At 39.1% G+C, this 22,002-nt stretch overlaps 1 protein-coding gene across 2 annotated transcripts; it reads right to left on the reverse strand.

Moving 5' to 3' along the window:
* Nucleotides 1–16,804: 16,804 nt before the first annotated feature.
* On the reverse strand, nucleotides 16,805–21,762 carry LOC110970146 (interferon-induced protein 44-like). 2 transcript variants are annotated; one of them, XM_051955019.1, is made up of 8 exons: nucleotides 21,600–21,762; nucleotides 19,908–20,052; nucleotides 19,211–19,244; nucleotides 18,858–19,053; nucleotides 18,409–18,561; nucleotides 18,084–18,255; nucleotides 17,881–17,981; nucleotides 16,805–17,622 (listed from the first exon to the last, which is right to left on the reverse strand). In XM_051955019.1, exons 2-8 carry the CDS (start codon nucleotides 19,930–19,932, stop codon nucleotides 17,455–17,457), a joined length of 849 nt encoding a protein of 282 aa, XP_051810979.1. In that variant the 5' UTR covers nucleotides 19,933–20,052; nucleotides 21,600–21,762; the 3' UTR covers nucleotides 16,805–17,454. The 2 variants fall into 2 exon arrangements, with proteins under 2 accessions (XP_051810979.1, XP_051810980.1); XM_051955020.1 differs by lacking the exon at nucleotides 21,600–21,762 and having other exon boundaries at nucleotides 19,663–20,643.
* Nucleotides 21,763–22,002: the final 240 nt, after the last annotated feature.

A 22,002-nucleotide genomic window follows, 5' to 3' on the forward strand; every position in this document is an offset into this window, starting at 1 on the left:
AGGTAGCTGGAATCTATACAAGTTAGGGACCAAAATGTGAAGAACAAACAATTGGGGCACTGAACTTATATTTATGTACATTTATTAAACTAAACTAAACAATAACAACAATAACACACATTAAGACAAACAACAACAACACAAAACAAAAAGAATAGTGAGATGTGAATGATGGGAAAAGGAAGGAAGAGAACACAATATTTCAACATAATACTGGGATTAATATTACACTTGAAATATGGAGTTCTGAGGGAAAAGGGATAAACAGACCACACCTGAGAGCAGCCGTCAATTTGATAGTAGGCTAATTTGTTAGCCTGTAAATATTATCTTTGAAAAGATAATTTGAGAAAGTTGCACAAAGTTCCAGTGACTGAAAGGTACTTGCGTGCCGTGATGATGATGATGATGATAATGATGATGCTGCCTTGGTGGATGGTCCGGTCAGCCTTGGTTGATTTGGGTCGGAACAACGGTGGACAGAGTGGAGCCTCAGAGTGATGGATAGCAAGTCGACTTCAAAATTCAGGAGAACTCAAAATGGTGCTTTCAGGCATGGTCTTTTAAAGTGGGCCTTTGCATATCATTAACTCAGCAAGAGTCTGGTACATCAGGGAGGGCTGAGGTCCAGAGGTCCCTCACAGAGTTACATTTTCAGGAAATTTCTGTAACTTTCCAAAATATTAAAATTTGTTGAACATGGTTTATCTAGGATCATTACTGATAGATAGCTGATTAAAATGGTACCAAACATGCTCATATGTGATCAGCAGACATGTTAAAATTATGACATTGATACTAATCAGGAGGAATAAAATATTAAAAGTAAGGCAAGAGGTAGATTAATCATGAAGTCATTGAAAAGTTCACTTGTTTGGTGAAATGGATGTGCATAAAAGGAGTTTTGTCCAGAATTGGGAGATGATTGTCTTTGTTAGTTTTGATGAGTTCAGAGTTCTTTCTGTGAATGGAATGTCTTTGAAGTGTTCCTCCAGGTTTCTGAGCTTCCTCCCTTCTGTGGTTCAGGAATCAGTCAGAATTTTTATGGCCATCAATTTGGTTCCTTGGAGGCTTGGTAGTACTTGGGGGTTTTGAGCCAGTCTCTTGCCAAGACAGGTCCAATACACATCCTGGAGGTCTGTATTGGGGGAAATCCTTTAAAGTCAGCTCTCGGCCTTGCTTCCTGCTGACTTGGCGCTTCGCACCCCCATGCCAGACATGTCCCACATCTGGCGTGGTGTCTTGGTGTCCCTCTTGCTTCGCTGATCAAAAGGGGAGCTCGTCTCTATCTTGTGGCTGCAGAGGTGTTAAATCTGCTTTTGTCCTGTTTCACTGTGTAATGATGGCTGGTGGATCCTACAATGTGTTCTGGATTTTTTAAATTTTTTTTCAGATCTCACACTGTTAAATTAAGGCAGCTAGTGGTTCTACATGCTGCACAAGGTGCCCTTTTTCCACTGAGCACCTGCCCCTCAAAATGTCTGTGCACGCCACTGATCATCAGTACACTGCAATTTCAAATTGGAAATTCTCAGTCATGGTGTTGACTGCTTATTTCATTCATGATGTGTCCTAAAGCATATAAAAAACACAATATGGATATATTAACTATGGTATCCCATAGGAAGGATTGTTATGGTTTCCCCCCTCAAATAAACAGTTTCAATGCAGCTTGCTGTTACCTTACAAGGGAATAGGAATATACTGTGAGGCATAGCACAACCTCTGTGTGTTTTTGGAATGTGTATGTGTAGAACCATTCCATGTTGTGTTTGTGTTTGTTTTTATTTCATTTCATTTATTAATTTCAGGCTCACGACCATTTTTGGTTTGGAGCACAAACATTTACACAACAAAACAAAACAAAACATGGCAAAGTATATTACTTTAACAGAGGTAGGACATTTTTCAAAAAGGCACCGAGCCTACAGATAATATTTGTATTTTCGTTCTCCATTAAATATACAAATTTAACCATAGAAGGATGCCTTACATAAAAATTAGGCAGGTATTGTGTCCTGTAACGCACGACATCAGGGTTCACACATTCAAACAATAAATGAAATTCATCTCCGAATTTTCTTTCATCACAAAGGTTACACAAACGAAATTTTTTATCTATTCCTTTATAACGTCCAACAATTTTTTGAAGTCTGTTGTTACCGATTCTTAATTTGCAAATGGCTTGCCTATAGTGTCCGTTCTCACACAGTAGATATTTCTCCAACTTAAACACTGTTTTGAAAGACACATACACATCACAGGAAGACATAGCTTGACATTCACTGAACCACTTTTGTATGAACTGGTCTTTCAAAGTTCGCTCAACAGCGAGTTTAAGCCAGTTAACATTGGTGATTTCCTGAGATCTCCAAATATAACAAAGTCCACAGTCATCTAGAATCTGTTTCACTTGCAGAAGCCATGGAGACAGGTATTCCCCTTTACAATACATATCAAACAAGAGATTGTACATCTTTTTACTTAATTTAGCATCCTCACTCTTTACTATCCCTCCCCAGAATCCAATCATTCTTTTCTTAATCACTATTGACAATGGATAACGTCCAAGCTCACCGTACACCATGTTACTGCAAGTGCTCATTTTACTTTTTAAAATATATTTTAGAAATCTGAGATACAATTTTTCTAATAGATCTACTTTTTCAAATCCCCAAACCTCACAGGCATAGAGCATGACAGGGGAAACAAGTTTATCAAAAAGTTCCAATGCGACATTAACTGCTAAATCATACTTTCTGCACTTAGCGATTACAGCAAACATTGCTCTTGTCGACTGTACATGGAGTTCCTTTAATCCGTTCTTAAATGAACCATTACAACAAAAGACCAAGGTATTTAAAACTTGGAACAATTTCTAATTCCTGCCCATTACATAAAAAAATGTAATTTTGTAGTATTAACCTTTCTATGCCCGAACACAATAACTTTTGTTTTATCACTGTTAATTTCTAATTTCCATTTCTTACAATATTCACACATGTGGTTCAGTGCCTTTTGCAGTCCCACTTTCGTTGTAGACATGATGATAGTATCATCTGCATACAACAAAAGAATAAGTTTCATGTATAGATCTGTTAAGGATCCACCAATGTCAACAGGCTGACATCCATTTTCGAACAAGAATTCCTCCAAATCATTCACAAATAGGGCAAATAACAGGGGAGACTAATTTTCTCCCTGTCTAACTCCTCTTAGGCTAACAAATGTCTGAGACTTCACCCCGTGTAAATAAACACACGATTTTATATTGCAATACATACTTTTAACAACTGCCAAAAACTGACCCTTTATGCCCGTTTTTACACACGTGGACAAAATTGTTGGTACCCCTCAGTTAAAGAAGGAAAAACCCACAATTCTCACTGAAATCACTTGAAACTCACAAAAGTAACAATAAATAAAAATATATTGAAAATTAAATAATCAAAATCAGCCATCACTTTTGAATTGTTGATTAACATAATTATTTAAAAAAACAAACTAATGAAACAGGCCTGGACAAAAATGATGGTACCTCTATAAAAGATTGAAAACTATTTGACCAGAGTGACATGATTAACTCAGGTGTGTCATTTAATTGACATCACAGGTGTTTCCAAACTCATAATCAGTCAGTCTGCCTATTTAAAGGGAGACAAGTAGTCACCCTGCTGTTTGGTGAAAAGGTGTGCCTTTATATTTGCTTATCACTTTACCATCCCTTATAAAAGTGTGCTGACATTTCTCTTTAGCATGCCTGAAGAGTTTATATCGCATGCTTGTTAGGTCATCACTGATGAAGATGTCGTTACTTGAGCTATGGCTTCTCAAAGCAGCTTTATTCTTCATCAAATCAGCCTTTTTCCTTCTGCTCACAAATCTGACAATCACAGGTCTGGTCTTACCCTGCTTTCTAGCTCCTCCCACTCGGTGAGCTGCTGAAATGTCACTTTCTTGAATGTTAGTGCCAGCCTCCGCAGCAAGTATGCACACCTTTCTCACAAGAAGCTCCTCTGTTTCTTCCGCGTTTATTTCCTCTTGTACCCCGTTTATACGAACATTCTCCTTGCGGCTTTGTTGCTTCAGCTCATCATCTTTATACCTGCTGAGGAGGATATTACGGTGCATGCGGCTGCTCTCCATTAGCGTCGTCAGCTGCTTCTGCACTGCTTTAACAATAGCTGGTACAGACGCTTTGATAGTAATGAGTACTATTTTCGTCAAATCCTCCGTGCCAAAGTTTGCCAAAACCGCTTCTGTTTCAGCTTCAATTGCAGCCTTTATATCAGATTGCAGAGCCTCCTCCTGGTCCTCGCCTCTCATACTGATAGCATTTTCAGTCTCTTCACAAACAGTATATTTGTTAGACAAAGAAACAGCAGATCGCGTGGTTCTCTGTGATGAATGGATTTTGCCGCCCTTCTTGTAGTATCCCCGGGCGGTATCGGCTCGGTTCTCCTCCATGCTGGCCGTACTCTGAGTTACATTTCCAGTGCATTCACCTCCACTCGGTCCGGGATCCTTCGCAGCCTTATCCGCCACGACTCCTGCGTGGCCATCTATGCCGCCAGCAGTGACTTTAGGTTTACGAGGCTTCGATGCCATGCTTGTCCACTGTCACTTCTGAAACTCCGTTGTGTCCCGTAACAGTATTTAAAAGTAAAGCACCCCAAAGTCCAGATTGCAAAAACGATACAAAATCAATCAAGTCCTATAAAATAATACTGACTTTAGTCAATACTTTGCCAGTTTTGTTTCAATTCAGCAGGTGTCCGCGAGGCCACCTGCTACCTTCCACTGATGGAGCCCTGTGTGTGTGTGTGTGTGTGTGTGCGTGTGTGTGTGTGTGTGTGTGTGTGTGTGTGTGTGTGTGTGTGTGTGTGTGTGTGTGTGTGTGTGTGTGTGTGTGTGTGTGTGTGTGTGTGTGTGTGTGTACTCATGCTATCTCGGTGGGGACTTTGACCTGACTCCACGCTATCTCGGTGGGGACTCGTGTCATGATGGGGACCAAAAATGAGGTCCCCACGGGGGGAAACAGTGTTTTCTTGGCCATGTTGTTGTTACTGAAAAAAGTAAAAGTGCAGAAAAGTTTCTTTAGGGTTAGGCATTGTTTTGGTCTGGGTTAAGGTAAGGGTTAGGTATGAATGGGAGTCAATGGTAAGTCCCCACGGGAATAGCAGAACCAGACATATGTGTGTGTGTGTGTGTGCGCGCGTGCAAACAGCTAAGGTTAATGCATGAATCCATATCTCTGCCTTAAAAGACCAAGCACAACTCATGCATTAATTGCACAATAAATGGTTATTAATATCAGTGTTGTAATACCCTCATGTGATATCAATTTCAGTGTTATGCTAGCAGGGCTGTTAAAAAAATAATAAATCCTAACACGTTGTGGCACATAACATAACATTGTATAATTTAAATAATAGTATGATGCGACACCACATAACTGGGAAACTTTGTCTTGTGAACTCTAATTTGCTTGATATTTGATATTTCAAAAAATGACATTCTGATGTTGTGAGGAATAGTGTTGGAGATTAGCCCTTTAACTGATGTTCTCGTATTTGTGAAATTTAAGCTGTGATGGAACTGTTTCCTTGCAGAGGAAAAAGAGATGATAGTGTTACTAGAAAGTGCAACACTTCAAAAAAAATCTGCTTAATGTTTTTATTTATTCTTTTATTTCATTTTTAAAGTTTTGATATCTATGAACGCTTCACAGACTTTACAGAGCAGTGCAGTATTAAAGACTGAACATGTAAAGTTATAATTACATGATTTTAGTAATAATAATAGGTCATGATCTAAAGAGGGCCGGTCTGAGACATGAAACTCCAGGGCTGAAAATGAGTCTCACTCCGGCCCTGATCTTAAGTGTTACTTAATCCTGAAAATGCAAAACATTTCACTTACCTGCGATATCTGCGATATCTACCGCCACATTTAACAGTCTAAATTAATTTATAACATTCTTACCTCAACTGTTGTGTCTGTTGAAAGAAGTGATGGCTTACCTTAAATGATGAATCTTAAGAAATATCTTTTTTTAGACTGTCTGCCAAGGTCTTTGTGATCATTTTTTAAAAATTAGTTTGACGGTACATTTTAACCATCGTCTCCTGTAGACAAATTAATGCACTATAATAATGAATTACAAGATTAATATACCTGAGAGCATTCAATAAAGCTGCAAAGCTGTTGATGTCTGTTTTATTTTGTGTAAACTGAAGTGTACTGTGTGAGAAATTCTAAGATCCTGTTCCCTGCATCATGTGATTTGCAAGAATTTCCCTGCCAGTCAAGTCCATCTGCTAACAGCATACAATGTACACAACCAGTCAAAAGTTTGGTCACACCTTCTCATTCAGTGGTTTTTGTTTAATTATTTTCGACATTGTAGATTAATACTGAGGACATCAAAGCTATAAAAAATACATATAGAATTATGTAGTAAACAAAAAAGTGTTAATCTTCAATATTAATATACAATGTACAAAATATTACAAATAAATAAAAAGCACTGAATGAAAAGGTGTCTCCAGACTTTTGACTGGTAGTGCACTTTGATTTTCATAAAACAGAATTAATGCTTCAGTGCCCTCATATCTACAGTCTCTCACAAAAATGAGTACACCCCTCAATTTCTGCAAATATATAATAATATCTTTTCATAGAACAACACCGAAGAAATGACACTTTGATACAATGTAAAGTAGTCGGTGCACAGCTTGTATAACGATGTAAATTTACTGTCCCCTCCAGATAACTCAACACGCACCCATTCATGTCTAAACTGCTGGCAATAAAAGTGAGTACACGCCTAAGCGGGCCAAAGTGTCAATATTTTGTGTGGCCACCGTTATTTTTCAGCACTGCTTTAACCACCTTGGGCATGGAGCTTCCCAAGTTGCCACTGGAATCCTCTTCCACTCCTCCGTGACGACATCGTGGAGCTGGTGGATGCTAGCAACCTTGTGCACCTCCACACTGGATATGACTCTGAACACGTGCACTCAACTTCTTTGGTCAACCATGGTGAGGCCTAAATATTTACAAAAATGTGAGGGGTGTACTGACTTTTGTGGGATACTGTATGTCTTACAGTTATTCACATTCGTTTTGGTACATTTCTCGAATCATCCTCAATATTTGCAAAACAGCAAATACATTTGTCAAAACAATTCGAACAAATAGCAAAACACCATGGATTACCTGCAACAGCCAGCCTCTTGCTCAAAATCCTTAGTTCATCTCTCAAAAGTAAATATCTGTGTCAGTGAACATGTCAGTGCCATCAGAATGACAAGTCCTTGTGTCACTGTGCATGAATAAGACATCATAATGTTGTCATTCTAACAATGTATTCTGGAGGGATGTTCTGATGTAAACTATGGCTAAAGTTTTGATTACAGTTACTGGAAATTGTAAGTTACACCTTCCTGTACGTGGAAGTTTTATTGCAAAAGACTGGACAAGATTCACATTTATGCTTTTACTGTTTGTACTGTAAATTATTGACAAACCCCGTTGTTGCGATTCAGCAAGGAAAACAGCACTGCATAGCACAAAGAAAAAAACAAAAAAACAAAAGTATGAATGTGAACACATGACAATCTCCTTAGTGAAAACTGTATGCAGTGCTGTAGGAATTACAGTGCAGTCTTCTTAGACTTCCTGACGTTCCTGTCTGTTGGACGACAAATTCTCATCCTCATCACCAGTATTTTCTCTTGCATCTTTGAATGATTTCAGAAAATCCTAACCCTTCACACATTTGCCTTTTTAGAGAAATTCAAGATTCACCAGTGAGCAATTTACCAATTCAGGACAGATTTGGAAAAGAAGTCTAATGGAAATGTATATAAATATTCTTGACATGTTATGACAACTTGTTCAACCATGTTGTACGTAAAGACTTATGCGATGAACTAATGCCTAAAAGTTATGGAGAGTTAAACTATTCAACAGAGACCCATTACAATGCATTTTGTTATGATCAACATGACATAAGCAAGTGAGAATGAAGGAAACAGCAGAGAGTTGTACATAATCATTTGCATGGATGTATCAAAGCATTTGCAACTTGTTCAGAGAAGTGAGAAACTTCTTTTTTGATGTGAACAGGCGACACAGTGATGTAAAGATTGAACAAGTAGTTTTGAGAATTTCAATTCTGATCTGAGAAACGTACCAAACCGACTGAGAAAAACTGTAATAGTAATGTGAATGACTGAAAACAGCCTGCAATATACATACAGCTGAGCTGTAATACAAAGTGCCTGTTTCTTAAATTAGGGCCTGCGTGATTAGAAAGTGAAAGCAAAACTATTGCCATGGCTTTGTTAAGATTCAGAGACTACATATCAAAAATAACCCAACCCACATCCTGTACAGGCTGGACAGCATCTTGTTATTCAATCACTCATCTGGCTTTAGATGTTTAATGACAATTTCATCGATTTCCTTTTTCAATTTGTGTTCATTTTGTGTTCTGTTTGAAGATTACAGACTTTATCAGAACCTAAAACTGGGAAAAGACAATAATTGTCAGAAGTCTGTGACCTCAGATGCCAAAATCTAAGTGTAAAGTTTAATAATAACAATATTTAATCAAAATGACTTTTTTCTACATGTTTCGGTTAAATCAAGAATTCTGTGCTGAGTAGTGTAAAAACATGTCCAGCTGATAGAGACAGGGGCGGCTGGTCAATAGAGGGCGCTAGGGCGCCACCCCCTCTGTCTCACATCATGAAGAGTCACAGCCCTTCCTTTAAAACGTTTTTAAAATTACATTTACATGTATATCCTATGTTTTTAATAAGCAAAATGGATAATAGAGCCTGTAGAGAGTTACTAAAATGTATAATTTGTAATAAAAAGTCAGATTAGAAACGTCCGGGGCGCACTCATCTTTCCCCATTGACTCTCGTTATAACTTTGACATGCGCAGTTCGTTCCTCTTCAATACAAGCGATAGGAGACCGCGGGGCGCAGGATGACCGTGCCCTGCTGAGCGATCAGAGCGATCTCCCTCTGACCCCAGATTTTGAAATTAATTGTTTCTTTTTTTACTTTTGAAGTAAAAAATAGATTTGCATATTTATACATTCTTATAGAAAAGGAGATTTTAAGGGTTTGTGTGTACCAATTACACCTTACCTGGAGCAAATCATATCAAACACTGGGGAGATAAATTCAAATTCACTAGCTGGTAACATTTACAGTGCCTTGTGAAAGTATTCGGCCCCCTTGAACTTTTCAACCTTTCGCCACATTTCAGGCTTCAAACATAAAGATATAAAATTTTAATTTTTTGTCAAGAATCAACAACAAGTGGGACACAATTGTGAAGTGGAACGAAATTTATTGGATGTTTTAAACTTTTTTTAACAAATAAAAACCTGAAAAGTGGGGCGTGCAATATTATTCGGCCCCCTTGCATTAATACTTTGTAGCGCCACCTTTTGCTGCAGTTACAGCTGCAAGTCGCTTGGGGTATGTCTATCAGTTTTGCACATAGAGAGACTGAAATTCTTGCCCATTCTTCCTTGCAAAACAGCTCGAGCTCAGTGAGGTTGGATGGAGAGCGTTTGTGAACAGCAGTCCTCAGCTCTGCCCACAGATTCTCCATTGGATTCAGGTCTGGACTTTGACTTGGCCATTCTAACACCTGGATACGTTTATTTGTGAACCATTCCATTGTAGATTTGGCTTTATGTTTTGGATCATTGTCCTGTTGGAAGATAAATCTCCGTCCCAGTCTCAGGTCTTTTGCAGACTCCAACAGGTTTTCTTCCAGAATGGTCCTGTATTTGGCTCCATTCATCTTCCCATCAATTTTAACCATCTTTCCTGTCCCTGCTGAAGAAAAGCAGGCCCAAACCATGAGGCTGCCACCACCATGTTTGACAGTGGGGATGGTGTGTTCAGGGTGATGAGCTGTGTTGCTTTTACACCAAACATATCGTTTTGCATTGTGGCCAAAAAGTTCCATTTTGGTTTCATCTGACCAGAGCACCTTCTTCCACATGTTTGGTGTGTCTCCCAGGTGGCTTGTGGCAAACTTTGAACAAGACTTTTTATGGATATCTTTGAGAAGTGGCTTTCTTCTTGCCACTCTTCCATAAAGGCCAGATTTGTGCAGTGTACGACTGATTGTTGTCCTATGGACAGACTCTCCCACCTCAGCTGTAGATCTCTGCAGTTCATCCAGAGTGATCATGGGCCTCTTGGCTGCATCTCTGATCAGTCTTCTCCTTGTTTGAGGTGAAAGTTTAGAGGGACGGCCAGATCTTGGTAGATTTGCAGTGGTCTGATACTCCTTCCATTTCAATATGATTGCTTGCACAGTGCTCCTTGAGATGTTTAAAGCTTGGGAAATCTTTTTGTATCCAAATCCGGCTTTAAACTTCTCCACAACAGTATCTCGGACCTGCCTGGTGTGTTCCTTGGTCTTCATGATGCTCTCTGCACTTTAAACAGAACCCTGAGACTATCACAGAGCAGATGCATTTATACGGAGACTTGATTGAACACAGGTGGATTCTATTTATCATCATCAGTCATTTAGGACAACATTGGATCATTCAGAGATCCTCACTGAACTTCTGGAGTGAGTTTGCTGCACTGAAAGTAAAGGGGCCGAATAATATTGCACACCCCACTTTTCAGTTTTTTATTTGTTAAAAAAGTATAAAATATCCAATAAATTTCGTTCCACTTCATGATTGTGTCCCAATTGTTGTTGATTCTTGACAAAAAATTTTAATTTTATATCTTTATGTTTGAAGCCTGAAATGTGGCAAAAGGTTGAAAAGTTCAAGGGGGCCGAATACTTTCACAAGGCATTGTACGTGCATTTAATTGTCTATTTGACTCAGCAGTAGTGCTTAGGTGTACCCTCCTAGTGGTGCATAGTAATAGCACATCAAATGGGTGTGAACATAATTTACATCAATTCCTGTATTCCGGTGTTGCCGACTCTGCTATTTGGTTTGGTAAATTAAGTGCGCCCCCCCAAGAGAAAAATTCACCAGCCGCCACTGGATAGAGATGACAAAAATGTAAATAGTTCAATATCAATAGCATTCTTAGCCTCTATTTTTTTCCAGGTAACACCTGTGGACACTTGGAAAAATGTTGTACATGTTGAATCCTTTTTTCTCAACTTTTGTTAATCAAATAATTAAAGAAATTCTACTTTTAAAAATGATTCATAGCCCGATATCTATGCCAAACTGCACAAAGTGCATTTCTGTGTTTTCTCTCCCTCTCGCCATGGTGGTGCTGTTTCCATAAAGGTGCAGGAAATCACATAGAATCGAACATCCTTTATCCTGTACATTGTAGTGAAAATTTGGCACACAGTGAGTAGAATTGTGGCAGGAGCCTTTAAGTGTCCCTTTATCAGTTTGTCTCTTTACTTGGATGAATTGTACGGCTTTGAGAGGCTCTGGGTTTCTGTGCTGCGGTCTCTCTGTGACTGTGTGTTCTCAGTCAGACAGGTTGTGACTCGTCTGAATCAGGTTGTCAGGGAGCCAGCTGAAGTTGTTTGGGCTCCAACAGCCAAACATGACTCCCCTCCTCCTGCTTTCACTGCTCTCTGATATTTAAAATAATGGCACAGCTTTGTTCAGTACCCAGCTCTGAAAAACAGATATGTTTTTGTGTTTTGGACCAATATACACACGTGGACAAAATTGTTGGTACCCCTCAGTTAAAGAAGGAAAAACCCACAATTCTCACTGAAATCACTTGAAACTCACAAAAGTAACAATAAATAAAAATTTATTGAAAATTAAATAATCAAAAACAGCCATTACTTTTGAATTGTTGAGTAACATAATTATTTAAAAAAAAACAACTAATGAAACAGGCCTGGACAAAAATGATGGTACCTCTATAAAAGATTGAAAACTATTTGACCAGCGTGACATGATTAACTCAGGTGTGTCATTTAATTGACATCACAGGTGTTTCCAAACTCATAATCAGTCAGTCTGCCTATTTAAAGGGAGACAAGTAGTCACCCTGCTGTTTGGTGAAAAGGTGTGTACCACACTGAACATGGACAACAGAAAGCGAAGGAGAGAATTGTCCCAGGACATCCGAAAAAAAATTATAGACAAACATCTTAAAGGTAAAGGCTATAAGACCATCTCTAAACAGCTTGAAGTTCCTGTGACAACAGTGGCTCATATTATTCAGAAGTTCAAGACCCACGGGACAGTAGCCAACCTCCATGGACGTGGCCGCAAGAGGAAAATTGATGACAAATTGAAGAGACGGATCGTTGGAATTGTATCCAAAGAGCCCAGAGCAACCTCCAAAGAAATTAAAGGTGAACTCCAAGGCCAAGGTACATCAGTGTCAGATCGCACCATTCGTCGTTGTTTGAGCCAAAGTGGACTTCATGGGAGACGACCAAGGAGGACACCACTGCTGAAAAAAACTCATAAAAAAGCCAGACTGGAATTTGCAAAAATGCATGTTGACAAGCCACAAAGCTTCTGGGAGAATGTCCTTTGGACAGATGAGACCAAACTGGAGCTTTTTGGTAAGGCACATCAACTCTATGTTCATAGACTCAAAAACCAAGCATATGAAGAAAAGAACACTGTCCCTACGGTGAAACATGGAGGAGGCTCAGTAATGTTTTGGGGCTGCTTTGCTGCATCTGGCACAGGGTGTCTTGAAAGTGTGCAAGGTACGATGAAATCTGAAGACTATCAAGGCATTCTGGAGAGAAATGTGCTGCCAAGTGTCAGAAAGCTTGGTCTCAGTCGCAGGTCATGGGTCTTCCAACAGGACAACGATCCAAAACACACAGCCAAAAACACCCAAGAATGGCTGAGAGAAAAGCGTTGGACTATTCTAAAGTGGCCTTCTATGAGCCCAGATCTGAATCCCATTGAACATATGTGGAAGGAGCTGAAACATGCCATTTGGAGAAGACACCCATCAAACCTGAGACAACTGGAGCTGTTTGCTCATGAGGAGTGGGCCAAAATACCTGTTGACAGCTGCAGAACGCTCATTGACAAATACAGAAATCGTTTAATTGCAGTGATTGCCTCAAAAGGTTGTGCAACAAAATATTAAGTTATGGGTACCATCATTTTTGTCCAGCCCTATTTCATTAGTTTGTTTTTTTAAATAATTATGTTAATCAACAATTCAAAAGTGATGGCTGATTTTGATTATTTAATTTTCAATAAATTTTTATTTATTGTTACTTTTGTGAGTTTCAAGTGATTTCAGTGAGAATTGTGGGTTTTTCCTTCTTTAACTGAGGGGTACCAACAATTTTGTCCACGTGTGTAGCTTTAACATTTACATTTTGATGTTTTTTCCTTTAACCACTGAAAGGTCCCAGGTCATAGTCAGGACTCCACTTGCCCCACTTTCCCCAAAATTTAACACTGCCCTCCCCTAATGAAACAATCAAATAAACAAACATATTCGTCTTATTTCTAACCCCCTAATAAATGTCCTACTGTCTCCTATCACCTTAAAACCCCTCTGAACAGTTTAGGAAAATAAAAATTGAATGGAAAAAATAAAGATAAGTATTGGTTCTACGGTGATGAATTGATCATTTCTGCTGTGTCGACACACTGCAATGCACTGGCCGATGAAATTGAAAAAGGTGTTGTAGACAGGAACTTTTATCTCTGTCCTCTGTGGTTATGAGTGTTGATAAAACAGTCAGGGTCTCTGCATCTACTTTGGATCAATATTCTGTTATTCCAACCATAAATGGAGCTTCTTCACAAAATCCACAATGGATCATTTCACCAGCTGGATGCTGAACATGATACCGTTGTACACATAAGGAGTTTTCACATTTCATCTTGGTTGTTTACATCCTCCCTCTGCCGGCCTTGCAATCACTCATCCGCTCTGTTGCCACACAACTACAACCGACTTTCTGTTTCTGTAGTCTTGTGCTGTATTGTACTGACTTTTATGTATTTAAGCAACTATTTACAAATCTGTTTTCCTGCTGGGATTGTTAAAGTGAATATCTCGGAAACAATTAGCCAATTAATGGGGTTCGAAGAACCGATGGACCAGGCAGAGAGAGGTGAGACATGAAAAGCCTTTATTAAAGAGAATGGAACCAGAATGGGGAAACTATTTTGAGGGGGGAAATCACCAAACCTACGACCTAAGAAATTTAAACTCTCGAATAAACACCATTTAACCCAACTAAAGAGCAGAACATAAAGTGGAGGTAACTTCAGGGGAGGATCCCTGCCCTTGCTTTTTCCTTCTCCCTCGTTTCCTCTTTCTCCCTCCTATGTCTGATATCTCGGCTGAATCCCAAACCGCCCCCTACACACTCCCCCTCCACTACCGAGTGTCACTCCAAAAGAAGTCACACTCGCAGCTGTGGAGGGCACCTATTATTGAAGGGGGAGGGTATAAATACGATGGTCAGGAATGGGACGCCCTGTCGCCTCACCGGAAAACGGAAGACGTCATCGCCATGGTAACACAAAGACGCCTACTGTGTGTGGCTGTAGCGCTGTGGCACAGGTTGCAACTATCAAGGATCGCTGCTGCTTCCAGAAGACAAAAGCATCCCACTTTTTTTTCACTCACATGTTTTCCAATCCTATTATCTGGCATTTCAAATCCAACAAATAAATAAATGAATAAATGAATTCTGTCAGTTGTGTTCAAATTTTAAGGTGTCAGGGGGTGCACAATTAAATCAAACGTCAGCAGAGAAGAAGATTTGTTTCTTTTGATTTATCTTTTTCATCGATGCAGACTCGCTATTTAAAGGCTGAACAGTCCACTCTCCCTCCGCACTACGCGGTTTGGGACGGCCCTTAATCTGGAGGACCCTCCACGGGAACGCGCAAACGGAGGGGTAGTGTGTAGGGATAGTGTGTAGGGGGCAGTTTGGGATTCAGCCCTAGTCTCTCTCCTTGTCTTATCCCTCTGGCTCCCTCTGTTTGCACCTGTTGTTCTCTGCATCTGTCTGTTTGTCTTGGTCTCTCTCACCCACTCTCTTGTATCATCTCTCTGCATTCTGCTGATAGCTGCAGCAATCAGGCCATTCAACTCACCTGCGTACAGTCACACCTCCAGGTATCTAGGCAGTGATTGACGACTACATGGATCACGTGACCGACCGCGGGTAGATCTGAATTATGATTGTATTTGTTTTATTTATTATTGATTATTTTAGGACACACAGATTTTCACAAACACTTACAAAAATTAAAAGCAAACAAACAAACAAAAAAAACCCCAACTTTGACAAAAGGGCACTTTGGGATAAAGGGGCAAAGGGGCAGGTGCTCCACCCCTCCACCCCCTCCCCTTGCACATTCCTGCAGGCCAAGGCATGGTTCTATTGTTCTTCACACAATTGTATTTGCCCTGTTCCATCCACCCCCATGTCTACTGTTGTTGCAGACAGTCTGGTCTGTAGCTACTCCAGGCTTCCTCCTACCCAGTAAGTTGGCTGGAGTGGACATCAACTGAAAACTGGATTTATCAATGAAGAGAACCTTAGCCCAATCATCAACAGTCCAATCCTTGTGATCTCCAGCAAAGAGTAACTGGGATTTGCTCTGCCTTTCGTTGATGAAGGGCTTCTTCTGTGTGCTTGAAGAAGTCAGCTTCCAACTGTCCTTGCCAAACAAGTCCCATTTCTCCACAGTGACCACTCATCCAGGTCCCTGGATGTCTGTCAATGATTCCTGACACAGGAACGGATGAGTTACGGTCATCTCGTGGGGTAGAAAGACATTTCCTGCCGCGACCAGCTAGTAGTTTGGTAGAACCATGTTGGGCTTGTTTTTTCTTGGTGTGATGAACAGCTGTCTTGGAGATGTTCCGTTTTTTTCGCTACCTGTCTCTCACTCATGCCAATTTCTAGCAGTACCAAGATGGCTACCTTTGTGGCTTCACATAATTCTTTTGTTTTAGGCATTATGTGAGAGCTGACAACTTGTGAGTTGTGCTACGGCTTGAATGTCAACAGGAAACCACTCTAGGCCTTTGCATGTACAGTGCTGATTATGACAGGAAATGACCTCTTATATATCCTGGGAATACAATGAAGCTTAAACATGTCAAACAAGACATAATGTATCATGAAATCAGCTGCATTTTTTTGTCCTGTTCATTGTATTCTTCAGGTAATATACCTTTGTACCAGGTATTAAAATGAACAAGAAATTGAAGAAAACAAGGGTAGTCCAATCATTTTTCCATGACTGTACACATACAACTGAGTTATAACACTCAATGCCTGTTTCTCAAAGTAGGTCTTGTGTGAATAGAGAATGAAATCAAAAATTTCTATTGATCTGATTTTGTTATGATTCAGAGACTACATTCCAATGATCACCCAACCCACATCCCATACAGGCTGTAAACCATTGTTTTATTCAACTGCTCATCTAATTTTAGATGTTCAAAATTAAATTGCGCCTCACCCTGGTCAAAAATGATAAAGAAGCTTCACTGAAGCTTGTAATGATCATTTTATAACCCAAACCATGATACTTTTCTGTACCGACACAAATATTTTTGGTGCTTGAACCTAACCAAAAAGTGATTGAAAAACTAAACTTCTAAGTAAAAGCAACTGTGAAAACAATTTCAGGTCAAGTCAGTTAAGAAGGCATGAAATCACATTCAACAGAGAAAAAGAACTTCCATTACTTTTCCATTACTGACAAAATCATGGTTTCAAACAGCAGCTAAGACTATAAGGCAGGACCTGAATCAACATACTTGATCAGAAAGAAAGAAACACTCTATGTCTTCATTGCCTTAAATCAATGTATTTATTGAAGTCAGCTCAACCATCTCACTCTCATGATAAATGTGTAACACCAAAATGTGTCTCCTTAACATTATAGTCTGTCCTATGAACCAAACAACTGAGACATCCCAGTGACTTCTAATCTTCAAGTGTAGATTAATATTGTCTCATAAATCAAAAGTTGCAGTTGTCTTTTTTTTTTTTTTTTTTTTTAGAAGATTTAACATTGATTAAGCCATTTTACATAGACACTTGATTTCAGTCATTTCTACTACAGTGGACATATTCAGCAATACAATAAACAACAAAAATGTGATATCTAGTCTGTACTTTGTTATTGACATATTATCCAGACTTTTGATGAATAAAATACATGTTATTTGTATTTATTTGTAAATTATTGCAAAAAAAATGATCAGATTTGTCAAGAAGCGAAAATAAAAACAGCAAAATATTGCAGTCAAAAGTCTGATGAAATAAACTGTTCTGATTATAGCAAAGTAACAACATTACAGAAAGTCCCTTAAAAGTAACGACTGCAATTAGAAATATATGTCCCAAATGCTTAATGCTTCTTCATAAAATTATTTCATCTTTGAAGTTCCGGTCTTCTTGTGAGAGTTTTTAATTGCAAAATGACGTGCCTCTTAGTTTTAAGGTGTTATGTCATTCAGGTAATCTTCTCCATAGTCAAGGATCTTTCTCAGAACGCTCAGGATCAGTATATCGGTGTCATCATCTGTCTCGACTTCTGAGCTGTAGTTCTTCACAGCAAAGATGCAGTTCAATGGAATACCCAGCAATGCACTCAGTTTCTCCACCTAAGTTCAAAGAATATCATCATTTAGGAACAACTTACTTTGGATTTTTGTGCTAAAAAGATACAAACAGCTACATACATACAAATTACTTACAAAAAAATATTTAAATCCCTTTAACTGTGATTACACATGTGTAGAGTTACCAAATGAGATTGTTGTGCTAATGTATTGAAATATACATCTGAATTACAGTCAAACGGATGTTACATTGATGTGCAATGTCCCAACAAACTCATAAAATGTCTTCTTTAAACATACGTGTTCCTTCAGGTGCTTGCTCTTGTAGACATTCTTTATATCCTTTTTGACCTCAGAGTATTCTTTATCTATTCTTGTGATAACAGCAATTTGGGGAATCCCTGCCAAGACAGACACCAACACAGTCAGTTATCTTCATATTTTTCTGGTAATTTAAATTGTGAAACTGTAGCTACTATTAACACAAATTCATCTGCTCTCACCTTTGTCACTTGCTGCTTCTCTGACATCCCGTATCTTCTCCACACTGTCTTCATTCAGTATGATCAGTGTATCGGCAGGAACAACACAAACCAGAAGGTGAACTTGATCTTCTAGAGTGGGGGATTTGTTATAGTTTGGGTCACTCTCAGACAAGGTGGTTTTGGGGTCGAACTGCAAAGAAAAGTGGATGTTGACAGTTTCCGATATGTTTTTCTGTGACAATTAACATATTTGTAATTGAAAACAGTCACAAATCAGTGCATTTGTGCACACTGCATTTGCTTAACATTGTCTGATGTAGGTTAGAGTATGCAGTTCTCTTACCTTGTAACCTTCTTTTACGTGTCCTTTCATGACCAGTTTGATGTCGTCCACACTAACACCTTTATTAGAGCCCTTCTCCAGACCCATAGTGTCATTGAAGACAAAAGGATAGAAGCTCCCTGGTCCTTCTTTCTGGATTTTGTAAGTCCTGTACTGTAAATTAATAAAGAATGCTATTATGACAACAATGCCATCACATTAAACCCTAAACAGGATATAATTTGATTTTTACTTACTAGTTGTTTCATGACTATTTGTTAAATCTTTATTATGTAGCCACTTCCCGTAGTCAAAAATAACCTTAAAAATCATTTGGAATATAGCTGAAGTAATTTATGAACTTTGGTAGTTTCATGGAAGTCTTTAACAGAATATGAGATAAAAAAAACAAACAAACCAAAAACATCCATTCTGCTTTATTGATCAATACAACCAAACTTTATTCCTACTCTTTTGGTGAAGCTCTCAACAGAATTTGTTTCTGCCAGAGCTCGAGTTGCCATCCTGCCTCGTAGTGCACTGTCCACAGAGTTGATGAAGCTGGACTTGCCAGCACCTGGTGGTCCATGAAGCAGAATTCTGAGATGTGGGACCTCTTTATGAGGCTGATAATCATTCACATACTGAAGGTCTCTCTGTTTGTCACTGTTAAATAAGAAGATTAGAGTTTAGAGTGTATTTATAGCTGACACATGTCATGTACTGGTAACATGCTGGCAGACAAGCAATCAGAAAATAGTGCTGTGAAATGCAGTTTTACTAAATTAGTGCTGTTATACAACAGCACACCCTGAACACTCACCTCCATGGTATGCTCCTCCATTCCTCTCCTAAAACTGGTAAACCAAGTGCACATGTTAGGTTATTTATAACTCACGTTTCAAGTAAATCATGTGTCATGATCTATTATTTTTCCATATGTGCAAACAATTAAAGTCCCTGTCCAGTCATTATTATTGATTGAACCCCTAAAAACCCATTGAATCGAATCAATTTATATATTTTTAAAATTTAGATAACAGATGCAACTGGTTGCTTCCTCTAAAATGTGCAGATCTATGAAGTCCCTGCATCCTTCTATCCTCACACTTCCCTTGCAATAGAAGCTCCTGCACATCAGCTGAGCTACAGCTCTGCACAAACATTAAAGATACTTCATTCTACACAATGGCAAGTTATAATATTGGAGTAATTTAGCCATACAAGTTGGAGTCAAAAAACTATTCTGAAGAAGAAAAAGAATAAGAGTTTTACCCTGCATGCTGACAGGATTGGTGTGTTACATGTGAAAGTCTGAATCTGTGTTTTTGAGACTATCGTCATCAGTACACTTCAATTTCAAGGTGGAAAAGCTCAGTCATGGTGTTAACTGCTTATTTTATTCATGATGTGTCCTCCAGCATATGTAAAAAAAAAAACATATGGACATATTAACAAGGTAAATAAAAAAAGTGTTACTATGAAGTGTTGTGTGATTAAGAATTGTTTAAACAATAAACCTCCAAATCCAAGCTGTCTAAACATGGTAGATATTCTAATCCAAGGCACTCTTTGTCAGATCCTTCAGAAATCTTCTCTCGGCCGCTGGCTGTCCCTTCTGTGTTTGTGCCAAAAAGAAATCAAGTGTTGTACACAGCACTGGCTCTGGAAATGGGAAACAAAGAAAGTAGCTTGCAGTGATCCACACAAAACTATTCCAATGCACTGTGCATGTTTGTATCCGTGAACCAGACAGACATCCATGACTGAGGTTAACAGCATGTAAACAACACTTTTCAAAACAAACACATTTCTATATGCAGCCATTTGATTTATTAAGCAAAAACAAATGTCAAGAAAAACTTTTAAATTTAAAATGAAAACTTCTATTTGTAAGTTTATGTCATGGTCCCTCCCTTCTCTGTGCTGCACTCCTGGCCAGCTGACAGCTACGGCTGATGAGGAGCGGCTGGTGAGGAGCACAGCTGCTCCTAATCGGCAATCAGCAGCACTTAAGACCTGGCTCTCCCCACCACTCAGCGCTGGGCCATTGTCTGGGTTGCCTCTGTCACGGTTGTTTCTGCTTTCGTTTGCTGGTGCTCCACCAAGCCACTTTGTTCCGGTTCCCCCCCAGCTCTGGAGATCCCTTCCTGCTCTGTTCCTGGAGCCTCTCCCACCCCTCTTTCCCTGCCTCGACTCTACAGCCTCCTATCCCCGCTGCATTCAAGCAGCCACCGTCCCCACTGCGTTTAGGCAGCCACCGTCCCCACTGCGTTTAGGCAGCCACCGTCCCCACTGCGTTTAGGCAGCCACCTGTCCGGTCTCCAGAACACCCCCCTGTCCTCGCCTTGGCTCCTGGTTCCTTGACTTTTTAAGTTGTGAGTCATTCTGTTTTTGTGTTTCATTCTAGCGCTTGTTGTGGCCTGTTTTTCTTCGTTCTTGTTTAATTTGGAGCCCTGTTGTTTATTTGAAGTACCTCCTGTATGGAGTTTTGGTTCACTTTAGTTTTTGTTTATTAAATCTTTGTTTAATTATCCACCTGCCTCTATATGCCTGCTTTTTGGGTTCACAAACCCCGCACCTTAACAGTTTAAACATAAAATGTTGATATAATTTCCCAGATATGTATGGATGGAAACAAAATTTCTAGTCTTAGTTTACTGGTACAACACATCCTAGAAGTCATGCCTTGATAAATCTGTCATTACTGTTGATAGAGGTATTTGTGTTCAGACAATTGCTTTTAAAATATCCTGGAACTCTGATTAGTCCAGTAGCATGAGCATTAAAAAAAACAACATTTAGTTCTGCAATTTAAGGTGATGCATCCAAACACTTCCTGAACTTTGCAGAGCAAATATTCATAATGTCAGCTTGAAGAATTCAAATAAAGATTTTAAATAATTAATGGAACATAAAGATCAGAAGTTTTACTTAATCCTGAAAATACAAAACATTTCACTTCTTACCAGCAAAATCTACCACCACATTTAACAGTATAAATTAATTTACAGCATTCTTACCTCAACTGTTGTGCCTGTTGAAAGAAGTGATGATTTACCTCATACGATGAATCTTAAGAAATATCTTTTTTAGACTGTCCGCCAAGTTCTTTGTGATCATTTTATAAAAACTAATTTGAGTAGACTTTAACCATAATCTTGTGTGGACAAATTAATGCACTATAATAATGAATAACAAGGCTACTATACCTGAGAGCGCCCAAAGAAGCTGCAAAGCTTTTGTCTGTTTTGTGTTGTGCAAACTGAAGTGTACTGTGTGAGAAATTTCCACATCCTGTCTCTTAGGTCATGTGATGTACAAGAATTACCCTGGCAGTCGAGTTGAGTCCGTCTGTTATCAACAGATAATGTGCTTTTTTAATGCTTCAGTGCCCTCACATCTATGTCTTAATAGTAATGTAAATGACTGAAAACAGTCTGCAATATACATACAGCTGAGCTGTAATACACAGTACCCATTTCTAATATTAGGGTCTGCATGATTAGAAAAGGTAAAGCAAAACTAATGTCATGGTTTTGCTGATTCAGAGGCTACATGTCAAACAAACCCCAACCCACATCCTGTACAGGCTGCACCAGATATGGGTTGCTA

Source organism: Acanthochromis polyacanthus, chromosome 1 (assembly GCF_021347895.1).
Source record: "Acanthochromis polyacanthus isolate Apoly-LR-REF ecotype Palm Island chromosome 1, KAUST_Apoly_ChrSc, whole genome shotgun sequence".
Classification (NCBI taxonomy): domain Eukaryota; kingdom Metazoa; phylum Chordata; class Actinopteri; family Pomacentridae; genus Acanthochromis; species Acanthochromis polyacanthus.

Coding starts and splice junctions, on each gene's coding strand:
- LOC110970146 (XM_051955019.1), bottom strand. CDS start 19,932: ATGTTTAGACAGCTTGGATTTGGAG. Junction 19,245..19,907: donor TAGACAGCTTGGATTTGGAG/GTTTATTGTTTA, acceptor TTGGTTTACCAG/TTTTAGGAGAGGAATGGAGG. Junction 17,623..17,880: donor GCAAGCACCTGAAGGAACAC/GTATGTTTAAAG, acceptor CTTTGAACTTAG/GTGGAGAAACTGAGTGCATT.